This window comes from Harmonia axyridis, chromosome 6 (assembly GCF_914767665.1).
Source record: "Harmonia axyridis chromosome 6, icHarAxyr1.1, whole genome shotgun sequence".
Taxonomy (NCBI): Eukaryota; Metazoa; Arthropoda; class Insecta; order Coleoptera; family Coccinellidae; genus Harmonia; species Harmonia axyridis.
In genome coordinates, this window is record NC_059506.1 from 14,057,642 (window position 1) to 14,071,923 (window position 14,282).

The window sequence follows — 14,282 nt, forward strand, 5'->3', positions numbered from 1 at the left end:
TTTCCAAGTACGTTACTATGGAAATAATCACAATCTGACAGGAGGCGAAACACCAAAACGATTATACCAAGTCGTCAAAGGTGTATTTACTTATCAAAACGCCGGAATAGGGTGATAAATTAGTTTGAATAGAGCCTAAAATTATTATGTTATTTAAATTATTCTGAGGAGTATAGTTACGATTGGGTTCCGCTAGCTCAACCGTAAAGCTCGCAGAACCCGCGATTTCTCCGACAATTCAAGAAAAAAAAATTTTTGAATAAGGTAATAATAAATAAGCCTACAAAATCAAAATAAAAATCAAAAATTCGAAAGTCTTTCTGCTAGCTTAACGAGGGTGCACCTTCTCCCCACAAGATATTTAACTGAATTTGGCATAGATATTCCAATTTAAAGTTTTTGTGATATTTTTTCTGGAAGAGTGCCCGCTTCTTTTCACCAGACCTTTTTGATGAACCACTGGTTGTTTAGAAAAATGTGAAAAGAATCTCTGGTCCAGTACTACACTTTACGGTTTCTTGTCAAACAAATTTTCAGAAATCCCAAGGAAAATTCAAATTATTATAGGATCCAGTGATAAATAATTAATTATAATTTTTGGTATTTATTTATTCAATCTGTAGAGAGGATCAATAAGAGATTCGATAAAATGTTATATGCATCACAAAAAAGTAGGACTACAAGAAACGTAGGTACCCTCTATCCAGAAAACATAGCATTTGCGGGCCCATGTATAGGACATTTGCTCCTTAAAATTATTCAGGGAATTTATCATTTTTCTTCGCACCTCCAATTTAGGAACAATCGAATGGTATGAACAATCGAATTAGAAAAATTCTATTTTAATTTTTGCTTCAAACTTCATTATCGAACTTTTTCTCACATTACAGATATGAGTAAACGTCGTCAACAATTTTTTTTTGATACGCACATTCATCTGGTTATCTAGAACTTCAAATATATCCTTTTCAGAATTTCTAGATGCTTCAACTGTTCCAAAACTTAGAAAGTTTGCGACATACTTCCAAAATATCTTCTCCCTCATCGGAGTTGAATGTGGATATTTTTAATTGAATGTTCGACAAGATCCAAAATTTAATTAATTGAATAGCGGAGATTCAGTTCGTGAAATTATATTGCACTACTTTTAATAATGAATACACCTGTCACTTGTGAAAAAATTACATAGTTTAATTTCTATGCTATAGAATATTTATTTGAAACGCACCCTAAAAACACATTAGATGGAATTAACCCTACGTATAAATAAATAGATAACATTGATTGATAAAATCTCGAATGACTTTTAAATTATTGAATTTGGGAGCATAATAATGCTGGAACAGTACCCGCTTCATTCAATATATACTTGCGCAGAATTACCCCATCCCATGCGCGGTATTATCCCAGCACATGGGGAATTTCGCGCAATGACATTATTATTTCAGATTTTTAATATATTCTCAAAGCGATTCGTCGAATAAATGCAAAATTTCGAAGTTAAATTGTGAAAGTTTGCATTTACATAGGAAACTTTTTTGAAACCTTTTCCGTTAGGTGCGCGAAATTCCCCCGTTCTCCCCTACTCAATAGAGAAATAATAATGATACTTCCGTACACCGTTCTCTGAAACGATTCGTATCAAAGTTGGTATAAATTAAAAACCGATTGTCAAACAGTATTGATATTAGGGAGAAAAGTCTTACAATTAGACATTAGTAGGAAATCGGAGAAATTAAAGTAGAGGCGTAGGGAATAAAATTCCAGTCCTTATACCTAAAATGAACATCTGAGTCATTATTAATATTCCTACCCCTGATTTTCGATTATGTGAAAAAGGACCTTTTCTCGGAAATTCTATGGGAACTATTTGTAATATTGTTAATGTCAACTTTCAAAGAAAAAGATGGTTATTTAGCTATTGTATAGGTAGCGTTTATTATTGCATTCAAAGGATTTCAGACATGTTTTATTATATACATAGGAAAGGTTGATTTCACTTTTATATGGGTATCTTCGATTCTGAGAAGCTACCAACTTTATCTATTCAAAATATCTGCTCATTAATAACGAATTTGCCTTCTGAAAGACAGGACCTACAAATCCTTTTGTTCGAGTAATAACCAGAGGGCCAAGGGCGTAGAAATGAGAGGATACTCGGGGTAATTACTTCCCCCCCCCAAGATTTACAAAATATAGAATTTCAGTTTATTATCGCTTTCAAGATGATTACTTTTATTGCACTGCGAGCACGTCTATGTCCGAAATTTATTATTTTCCTTTATCTACCCGCTTTCGTCGGCGTCCCCTCAGAGGAATATAAATGACTTATCATATTTCAAAATGAAAACAATCTTAACGCGTGACACCACATTTTGCTAAATTCACTATTTGAAGGAAACCTATAAATGTAAGCATTGAATTGAGTTTTACGATATCGCGCAAATACTACACCATATACGAGATATATTCTATATGTAGAACTACAAGGAACACCCTGTATCTTGAAAACAAAGCGATTGCGGTACCTCCAATTTAGGAACACCCTGTATAAGGGTTGATGATCGAATCGGTAATCAAAAAATTGCTATTATTTTGAGTGATGTTTGCTTCGAACTTCGTTATCGAACCTTTCTTTCTCACATTACAGGTATGAGTAAACGTTGTCGTCAAAAAATGTTTTCGATTTTTTTTCGGTCTATCATATCAGTTCATTTACATATTATATGTATTATTTCGCGTTATGAACTATTTCTTGTTATCGTTCGAGAAAAACAGACAAATCTGCAACATAAAAATTCCTTTTTTTTCATTTCGCAAGCTTATAATTATGATGATAATTTTGAGCAAATTTTTGTGAAATAAATATTAGGTCGGTAGGTAGGGATTTGAAGGAATAATTTTTCTGAAATATATAATTCATCCAATCAGCTGTTACATAACCATGAATTAGGAATACCTAATACATTCGAATTTTTTTTTTTATCAAACACGAAAAGCACGGAAGTTCGTTAGGAAAGATATACCTACAGGAGGTATATTTACCCCTAATATCCAGAGGGAAAGGTCATAAAAAAAGGTTATTTTTGAAAACATTTCTTCCCAGAAAAGGCGAGCGGCATTTTCAAAGAAGTGAATAACAACAATCGTAAAACCCACTAGAGTATTAGACCAGATGTAACCATTCACCAAATATTTTGCAGCAGAAAACGGTTCATTTCAATTATGTGCGTTGAGCTGATAAGTGAGTTTTAGGTGCGTCGTTATGTGAATATAATAATTCTTCATTCTACGCAGTGTTCGGAAAATAATACATAGGTTATTTTAATAAAACTGTATGAATCATTCGATGACGCTATTGAAGGTGAATAGGTAAGTCATGTAATCTGTATGTACCTATTTATCGATTAAATATTAATTTCATCAGATTTGTGGTCGATTCTAGATTTATAAAACTAGCAAACTAGAATTCTGTTCGAATCTGAAGGAATCGTTATAAGGATATAACGATCCCCCAAGATGACTCATCATTCGAAGCACTCATTGAAAAGTACATTGTTAGTGGATATCAGACGATTCATTAATAATGAAATTCCATAACATGAAGCAATATCTATATGACATATTTAATTATCAATTGCTCCACTGATCATATTTTTGTACAGTATCGTCACAGTTATTACATCAACCCATAGAAGTACAGTGACTGTCTCTGCAGTGTGCAAACAAATATGCTCCGATAACGTTTCTGATTATTCTTCATTCAAATTAATTCAATCGTCATATTTCAAGCGCCATAAATTTTTTCAATTTTGAATCCGTTTTCTCTTCTTCATATCGCCAAATTGTACATATAACAAACTTTTGATGATGACCTTTATTGTTATCTTCATTTACTTCTGAAGATGTATAATTATTTTCTCTACAAATCTATTTTAGGACCTCAAAGTATCAACTTAGGTACATGTGTGCTCTAGCTTAATATTCTAACAGTTATCAATCCATTTGATATCTGAAATTCATAAAAATTAACTTTCATATTGAATATTTGATATGATGCACCTCCAGCCCATAAACGTGTTGATGAACATCTAGAAGACAATACAAATTTATTTTCTTTCCATAACATACTATTCTCGTCATTTCAGGTAAAATGACGAGAAATTGAAGGCTCAATTTTAATTAATATTTCATATTGTAAACTATCAGATGAGTCATTTTTACTGAAGAAGGAGAATGTCTCCGAAACGTATAATTATATATTTTTTTATATGAACTAAACAACTTCATTAAAAACCTGACACTTCCAAATAAAGAAAATACTATTGACTATTAAAAAGCAGGTAAATAACATGATCAAAATATATATATATATATTTTTTTTTTTTTTTTTTTTTTTTTTTTTTTATTTTTATTCACCGACAAGCGGGATGGATCCAAGACAACCGGGTCACCACAGCGACCAAGGTTGTACTCAGGAGCTAGTAAGAAATCTTCTGACTGTCCGCGTGGTACCTAGGATGACCTCTTTCTGTGCTTGGCTAATCAGGTAAGTATCTAATTGTAGACGTTTCGTGTTTTCAATCATGTGTGTCTCCACCAGGCCATTTACCGATATTATGAGTGGGAGAATTGATGTTTTCCTCAGACCGTACATTTCTTTCAGCTCAAACGCGAGGTCATGATATTTGGTGAGTTTCTCAGTGTACGCTCGGGCGATATTATCATCGGCGGGTACCGTTATGTCTATTATCTGCACCAATTTTTCGGTCTTATTAAACAGAACTATGTCCGGCCGGTTATGCGATATTGCCCTGTCCGTGACCATAGTTGTGTCCCAGTACAGTTTGTAGACATCGTTTTCCAGGACGCTGCATGGCTGGTAAATATATATATATATATATATATATGTATATATATATATATATATATATATATATATATATATATATATATATATATATATATATCTATATATATATATATATATATATATATATATATATATATATGTCGGAAGGATAACGAGGGCAATTGTTCATAAAACAAATCATAAGGATAAGGACAGTCCCTCTCAGAGAAATACCAACCGTAGACACGTGTTTCGGGCTTTCGGCCCTCATCAGTACGGTGAACAAGTGTTAGGATGTGCAACACTTGAAAGAAACAACAAACAAACAGAGTCAACAACACAACAACAGAACAACTGTTTGTTTGTTGTTTCTTTCAAGTGTTGCACATCCTAACACTTGTTCACCGTACTGATGAGGGCCGAAAGCCCGAAACACGTGTCTACGGTTGGTATTTCTCTGAGAGGGACTGTCCTTATCCTTATGATTTGTTTTATGAACAATTGCCGAATTGATTCGAATTTTGTAGAAATGAGTAAGAAGCATAGAAATAATCAGATTGCCGGAAGGACACTGCTCTTGTTATAGAAAGCTCAATTTTTATGAGCTCATCAACAGTTGAAACCATAGAAATATTGAGACTCTTAGGTAAAAAAAGGTTTTTGACCATTTTCTGTTGTTTATTTTAATACAAATCATTCAATGTTATAAATTTTTGAAATCAGGAAAAATTAAGCTTTCAAAACATGGCATAGAAATTTAGTGTTCCCTTTGAAAAAACATAACTTTGGGTCATAGCTTCGTAATTAAAAACCTTTTCGAAAACACGAGCACGCCACTGGATTCTACGTAAAAAAGTGTCTGTATAATGTTTAAATTTCGGAGCTCTAGCATCAGTATAAGCGGAGATGTAAAAGCTTTCGATATCGCCATTTTTCCAATTTTCGCTTATAACTCGAAAACAAAAGGTGGCCAAAAATGAATTCTAACCTTGTTAGTTTCTCAAAACAAGAGACCGAGAATATGGGATATCAGATTTTGTCTATCACCTCAGGTTTAGAAGTTGTAGTGCAAAAACATCGAAATTTGCCCACTCTGTTTGTGAGGAGAAAATCAAATTTTGTCCCAGATATACAACATAAATTAACTATTGAACTGCTCAAAATAGTCATCATTCATTTTTCATTGCAATTAAGTTTTGAAATCATTATACAAACGTGTTTTTTCAGATGTAAATCAGAAATATTTCTATGCAAAATAACGATTTTCTTCCTTCTGAAACATAAAAAACTAAATATTAATTATTCATCAAACTTCAAAAATCATCGAAAGTTTTACTTTCACATGGCATGTTAAAATCATTAATATTTTCCATACAAGAAACATTTGGGGAAGTTCTGGAATCATAGGGATGATGATAATTAATTTGATATTTCAGTAAAGGCCGAGGAACAGAATTTAACTTAAATCCAGTTGATTTTGAAGGAATATTATAATCGCAAGTAAGAGGGCTTTCAGATATATTAGTACATTGAAATACGATATGAGGAAAAACCCAGTCTAATTATGTTCTAAATTTAGTTTCTCATGGATTACCTGAAACCTAAAACAGAACTTGTAATAAGCGACAATAAAAACTACTTGATCTGTTCATTGCTACCATACATGCATTACAAACACAATTAATTGTTGGCTGTTCAATCAAATACCTATTTATTGGAAACCTCGAACGCTGATTGGCTTGTTATGAGAATAAAATTTTTACATCGTGATACGTATACCGTGTAATGCTGAGTGACTGTGACGTCACATCCGTTGCCAGTGTTAGCACTAGCGGTTTCACCCCCCTGCTCTAAAGGCTGTCGTGTAACTTCGCCAAACCCCTCATTTGTAAGAATAACCATTTTTACAGTCGCAGTTTTTGTTGCGCGTGTCACAGTATTGTTTCGCTATTTTGATCCACTCTGCTTATGTAATTGAAAGATTTGCGCGAGAATAAGTTATTATGATCTTCTTCTTCTTCTTTCAAGGTTACCCTTATTGGAAGGGCAATTTGGGCTCGACCGGAGGTCATGTACCCAGTCACTATATTACTATTTCTCCCCTTGTTCCCAAGGATGGAAAGGATATTTGACGTACACAGGGCTAGAACATCACATACATAATGTTAGTTACACATAAACTTACATTCGATTGACTACAATTTCAACCCTGAAGCTTTTAAAAAACTAGTTAAACACTCTATAATCTTAATCGACTGGCTAAAAACGACATCGTTCACACTAATTGGGCATTCCATTCCCAATTGTGTTAATTTATAGTATAATATATCACAGTTTACCCTGTTCAGCTGACAATTAAACAGTATATGTACTATATCTCCGTATTCTGCACACTGACAATTAGGACTATCGTATACTTTTATTTTAAATAAATGTTATTATGATCCGATTTTCTAACGTTTCCATATCACATTCATTCTCAATTTCAGAAGTTCATCGCACCTGCGCCAACTCAGGAGATGGCAATAATCAAAGCAACCTGTTTTAATATGCACTGAAGGAATTCAGAAGTTACCTCACTAGGGAGACATTCTACAGGAGCATCGTTCAGAAATTTTTATTGCTCCGGAAGGAACACTTGACTTATTCGCTTTGTATCCAACATTCTGCCTTTTCAAGTATCTATGCTCGCTATTTAGCATAATGCACTGGACTTATTTCATCTTCACTCGCACACCAGTTTATAAAAGCTTCGTACGCTTTTCGGATAGCTACTCGAAGTTCTGGTGGCGTGGAATCGGCGATAATTTAATTAATGACTCAACTGTCGTCAGTATTATCAAAACTTGATTATTGGTGTGATAGATCGTTAAAACTGTTCAAGTATTCTAATGAAGAGTGTTTTTGGCCACAATGGAACGTATGTTCAAAGGGAAAATTAACAATCCGCTGAAGTTTACGGTTCTTAGTGACAAATTGTAGTTTAGTTATAAGTAGATTATAACGATATACTGTGATTGGTAGGTGTTACGATTAACCTATAATGTGGTAGGTAGTGGAGGTAGTTTGAGCCCCCCTCCCCAGGGACATGTTTTGCTATATATAGTTAGTAGCCTAACGTTTCTGAAGATCACATCGTTGGCGAAACGATTCGAGTGTGGTTCTACATAATTCATTAATCGTGAAACATTTTCATCATTCTCTACCTCGTTGAATTTTTCATATCGGGATGATATAAAATCATCCCGCGTGCTTTCAATTCCCGGATCCCAATTAACCGTAAAAAAATTTCCTTTTGTAGGTAAGATATCATTCACTTTACGCATTTTCAATTAGGTGTTCATGTTGTTAAGTTACGACTTTTATTCCTAGATTGTCGAACTTGTCGGATTGTCGGATTCTTCAGCAAGTAGAATTTTTGTAGCTTTTCGTCGATACATTTTCCTTACTACAACACGAACCCTAGCATTTTTCAAACCATGGGAGCGTTATTGATAGGTGTAGCATTCCTACCTGTTTGTGTGAGTTCGAGGTATAGCGAAAGATGGTAAGTTCGCGAGTGTACAAGTGAACAATTGGTGGCTTCATTCGGAAACTCCCGCATTATTCGTCGATTTTATATTCGCTCGAACGCATTATGTTAGAGCTTTTCTACACCGCCCTTGAAAACCGAAAGTTGGAGCTGAAATACAGGGTGTTTCCTAAACATGCGGCAAAAATTCAGGGGGTTGTTCCTTGGACTATTCTAAGAATATTTTGTCCTTTGATGATTTTTGAAAAACCTATTTGTTTCGAAGATATAGGGGAAACAAAATTTCAGATAATAACATTTTATTATGAAAAATTACATGAAAATTCAACTCAACCTACAAAAACTGTTGAAAATGACCACCTCTAGCCAGCATACAAGCATCCAATCTTCTCTTCATTGACTGCCGAACCCTTTCAAAAACACCAGGATCATTTCTTATTAAGTTACACCCAGCAATGATCCGATTTCGCAAGTCTTCCACATTTTCTACTGGAGTGGTATAAACTAATGATTTTAGATGGCCCCATAGGAAATAATCTAAGGGGTTTAAGTCCGGGGAACGAGCAGGCCATAAATGAGGTCCACCTCTTCCAATCCAAATTATTATTAATTATTGAACTATTATTAATTTTAAAAATATGAAAAATGTTGTTCGCCCTGTATCTTCGAAACAAAGAGGTTTTTCAAAAATCATCCAAGGACAAAACATGCTTAAAATAGTCCAAGGAACAACCCCCTGAATTTTTGCCGTATGTTTAGGAAACACCCTGTATATCCCGCACCAAGGGCCCTGTGGAGAGGCTATGTTTTCTAACCTGACGCCCATCAGGTAAGTTATAATGTTAACCACAATTTTAGACTTTAGTATCATTTTCATATGTTTCGCTGTTGCTTATACAGTCCACCATTTCTCCACTAATTTAATGAACAATCGGACTCGACTTACCTGTTGCAACCTCGTAGTATAGTTATTTTTTATTGAGTTTGATTTCATTATCTTTTACTTTTGTTTTATTTCATTTTCAAAAGATAAAAGCACCAATTAACATAGCCCCATTAGTTGACATAACTATTGAATAATACAAAATAAATAAATTGTAGCTCGAAAGTAACTCCGAAATCCATCGTTGCCACCGGTACGATAATTATCGAATTATACGATAATTTATTCGATTCGATAAATCGAAGTTTGAAGGTCTAGTTAACTAGAATAAGTCCTTTTCTACTGTTCATAGTGGGGGACTGTTTTACAAATTTGTTCATTTTTATTCGAAAATAGACCATTATTCAGAACAACCCATTTCGTAAATTTCTTACCTGATCTCCCACTGTATTATATTATGTCTTTCGACCCGATTATCTCGTCGGTGGGTTGCGATCGACCCGGGTCTAATAGCTACCTAAGCCACTGTATATAGGGTAAATGCACTGGTTAGCCGACCGTCAGTGTCTCTCGACTCGACCATTCCGTGATTTGAGATAAAATAATAATAAAATATATCTTGTAGTGTAAAATATTTCCGCCGTACGTGTTTTCTCGACCATTGCTACCCTTTCAAGATAGTTTGCATAGTAGGGGTATAGGTCAAAGTTTTCGCGCTGAAATAGTATATTGTGCAACAAGTGGGGAAAGTCCAACTTTTCTCGCGAGTTCACACGAGCGAGAAAAGGACTTTCTCCACATGTTGCACACTGTACTTTTCCTACAACTGCACAAATTTCAATAATTCAAGTAATGGACTTGATTCAAATCAAAATGGCCTTCGTTGACAGTATGTGCGAATTTATTGCGTTTCCATAGAAACGACTCAAAAGCCCAATTACATTGGTCTACCAAGCGAGGTGTGGGCAAAGTGCTGTGAGAAATAATATTTCCCACAGTATGAGCAATACATAGTTTTGAAATTGAGTAAGCTATGAAGAATACGCTACTTTTCATAGCAGTTGTGGGAAAATGTATATTATTCGGCAGTCGCGAACTGGTATTGGAAAATTTTTACCTTTTATTTCTCGACCAAAGTGGTCGACAACCAATATGTAATTTCAATAATTGTTTATTTCAACCGATATATTTCTGTTGGATCATGTTCGTTTTTTTTTTTTGAATATTAGTTTGCGACCACTGAATTAACGTTGAAACATACTTATTCTACCTTTCATTTATTCTCGGTCGAGAACCAATTTGAATGTATAGTATATACAAAGCCACTTGAACTAGTCCATAAAAACGCTCGGCCAGATGTCTCTTTGAAATGGAAACCGCGATCCGCTAAATACCGGGGGTTTATTCGAAAGTATTGTTAGGCAATAAATTCACTGGCCCCAAAGGAATTTCTGGAAACTTGGACAACCCTTGAACATATAATTGAAATATTCTGGCTTCCTCCAAGTGACTTTGGATATACTATACTTAATTCTCGACCACTTGTGGTCGGTGTTTTATATACTCATTAGTTTCTGAAAAGATATTAAGGACAAAATAACCAAATAATATTATTTAATATGAGTTCCTATTTTGAAATACTTATAGAAAATGAAAACTTTTGCAGAATAATTTTTTTACGTTCCCAGTGTTTCTTACTCAATTACCTCATCTGAAATCCATCTGATTGATATAAATATAAAATTTTTAAGTGAAGACGAGAAGCGAGCGGCCACTATTATTAGTGGTCGAAAACAAACAAAAAAATGGTCGAGAACTCTGCGGCATGGTCGTGACCCGAATGTTATTCAGATTTTCTGTTTTCACATTTCGAAGGTTGAATGCGAAGAGAACGTTTAAAATTATATGACAAATTATTTAAAACTAGCCAAAGAATCGATGAACATCAACACCTTTAAAATTTGATTAGTTTATGTGTGAAAAAGTCGTACCCGAAATCGATGTTTTTGTTAATTTGGTCGAAAATCAGAGCATTTACCCTACTTACGAATGTCAGTAGGACCGTGAAATTGTCGCAATTTTATTATACCCAAAGTGATCAGATGATAAAAAAATCTTTTCAATGAGGAAATATTGTGGCCCTGAAAAGGGCCGTTTCACATACAGATTGTATTTATGATTTCTTTTCTGTCTTCTTTGGCAAGAGGACGGCTTGGATATTCGGTAAAACACCACCTTGAGCGATAGTTACTCCCGATAGCAATTTGTTCAACTCTTCGTCGTTTCTGATTGCCAGCTGAAGATGTCTGGGAATAATTCTGGTTTTCTTGTTGTCACGTGCTGCGTTACCGGCCAATTCCAAAACTTCGGCGGCTAGATATTCCATAACAGCGGCTAGATAGACGGGTGCTCCAGCTCCAACTCGTTCAGCATAATTTCCTTTGCGTAATAAACGATGAATACGACCAACTGGAAATTGTAATCCAGCTCGGTTGGAACGAGACTTTGCCTTACCCTTAACTTTTCCACCTTTACCGCGACCAGACATTATAATATAATACGCGAATATGGGAGAGTAAAATGATTGTTGGGCTTTGATAATTCCTCGAAAATGTCCTCGTATACATATATATATACTCGCGGTTTCGACCAATCAGCGTAGTACGTTCCATACTCTGAATGAGGTAGGGCTTAGTATACTAATTTCATACATTGAATGCCATTGATTGCCATCCATAGAGTTTGAATTATTATTTGTTTTTTATTTGTTTTTTTATTTGCATACAGTCCCAATATATTTGATAATTGGTTCCCCAAACAGCTAGAAATTAACAGGAAGAAAAATACAATCGCACAGTTGACTATGCAGGTTTAGTCATTTCATTTGAATCTTTCACCTTAATGAAACATTCGTCTGTAATATATAAATCATCTAGTGCTGCGATCACTATTCTGTAAATGACATCTATCATCTGCGTATAGAGCTAGCATATTCCTTGACCTTTTTGGGGCGTTGCATATGCAGATGTTGTTGATTTTGGGCTTAGAACTGAACCTTGAGGCACTCCTGCTTCCATTTGTCTGGTGGGGATATTACGTCGTCTATTTTGACATAAAAACTCTTCAGAATCCGAAAAGCTCGAGCTTTCTATCAGATACGGATCAAAATAATGATTTTGACTTATTTATTCGGTGTGATGTCATTTTGATGATGACATCAGCATATTGGATTCCCTTCACTTCTAGGTACTGTTGTTGCCTAGTGATACCGGCAGCTAGATAGGTCAGGAGAGGAGTTTTTTTTCATCTTTCGTAGAAGTAGATTGTGTGATATTAACTACGTCCTTTGGGGAGACCTCTGATTGCTTACGGGCTCTAGAGTTTCCGTTAATTGAAGAACACGTAATGATTGTAACAGCATGATATATGTAATCTTTTAGCGTTAGTTACTCTGAGAAATACAGAGTTGAAAATTACTACACAGCAGAAAGGATGCCCCAAGAATAGGATCGAAAGAACAGCTAATAGACATCCTAATTAGGAAAAAATCTGGGTAAATCTTTTTACGACATACATATTTAAATTTTGAGAATATACAAGATCCGACCCCAATTAAAATAAACTTTCTGGAGTATGCGACTGGAGAACTATGATATCATCTAACATTCTAAGGCAAACATAACCACTAAGCAGATCCCCAATTAATGGGGGCCATTTCTATCGAGACTCCTCCACCCCTACTCAACTCTATCTATAAACAACTGAACGGCTACTGAAACGAAAAAAAAAGGTTTCAATATCAGAGGCAACAATCTACACAACAGTTGTAGAATCTATTTTAACTTATGGCTGTGAATGCTGGCAACTTCCAGAAAAAAAAAGACCATAGACAAATTAGAGATGGACATTTCGATAAGATCTTGTAGAGTTTCCAGATTGCAACATATCAGGAACGAAGAGATAAGAAGGGAAACTGGGCGGGATTTTACAACGGTAGAACGCATGGAAACTAAACAGTTACTGATATTATTTATATATATATATATATATATATATATATATATATATATATAAATCGAGGTGTATGTTTGGTTGTCTCGTCTTGAATCATGATTTTCTTTGTTGGTTGAAATATACTATATATATATATATATATATATATATATATATATATATATATATATATATATATATATATATATAATGCAGTACTGAAAATATATATATATATATATATACAGGGTGAGTCTTTGACTTGTACATATATTTTAACCCAAGATTCCTGAGGTCAAAAGAAACACTTTTTTCCTTTACCATTTTTTCCGATTCGGCCCGGTTAAAAAGATACAGGCTGTTGAAAATCGTTAAAAAAATGTGATTATCGGCTATATCTCGGAAATGGTTGTATCGAAGGAAATGATTTTTGAAATATAGCTTTTTTTTGATGTGATACATCTTCTCCGAACACCAGATTCCATACACATTCTTCTGTTTCTATGTTATGAACATAACATACCATCAAAATACCAGAAATTCGAAGAAACCAACTCTTAATAGTAATTTGAACGTTCATTGAAGAATATTTGGCTAATTTGAAAAATAAAAGTATTCTTCATATTTTCTCGTACAAAGCGCCGTTTTCGAATAACTTGATCTTAAAAAAAAAAATTATCTGTGAAATTCAAAAAATTGGGTACTTTGGCTGAATGCAACTCTGTTCTATTGTGGAAAAAAAACCACAGAAATGAATATTTACTATGAAGTCATGTCTCAGATTTAAGAATTGAAGTACTAGCCAACTTAGTTTGAAAATGAAGTTATTTGAATAAGCTCACCTCAACTCCTCGATTTGATTAAAAATCACTGAGCTTTGGCACAGCTCTGATAATAAGAAGATACTTCACTAAAATCAACATTCTTTTTGAAAAGTCCAGATTATTCATAAAACCCATGTTTAAAAAAGTTTTCACAAAATAGTCCCATTATAATGACAACAATCAATATCCCACTAAAGA

General features: G+C 34.3%; 1 protein-coding gene and 1 long non-coding RNA gene across 2 annotated transcripts; both read right to left on the reverse strand.

Annotated features, from left to right (window-relative positions):
• Positions 1 to 6,859: 6,859 nt before the first annotated feature.
• LOC123681647 lies at positions 6,860 to 7,289 on the reverse strand. Its single transcript, XR_006747700.1, has 2 exons — positions 7,192 to 7,289; positions 6,860 to 6,995 (listed from the first exon to the last, which is right to left on the reverse strand). It is a non-coding gene; the product is annotated as an uncharacterized LOC123681647 (long non-coding RNA).
• Positions 7,290 to 11,348: 4,059 nt separating this feature from the next.
• On the reverse strand, positions 11,349 to 11,836 carry LOC123681645 (histone H2A). Its single transcript, XM_045619869.1, has one exon. It carries the CDS (start codon positions 11,813 to 11,815, stop codon positions 11,441 to 11,443), a length of 375 nt encoding a protein of 124 aa, XP_045475825.1. The 5' UTR covers positions 11,816 to 11,836; the 3' UTR covers positions 11,349 to 11,440.
• Positions 11,837 to 14,282: the final 2,446 nt, after the last annotated feature.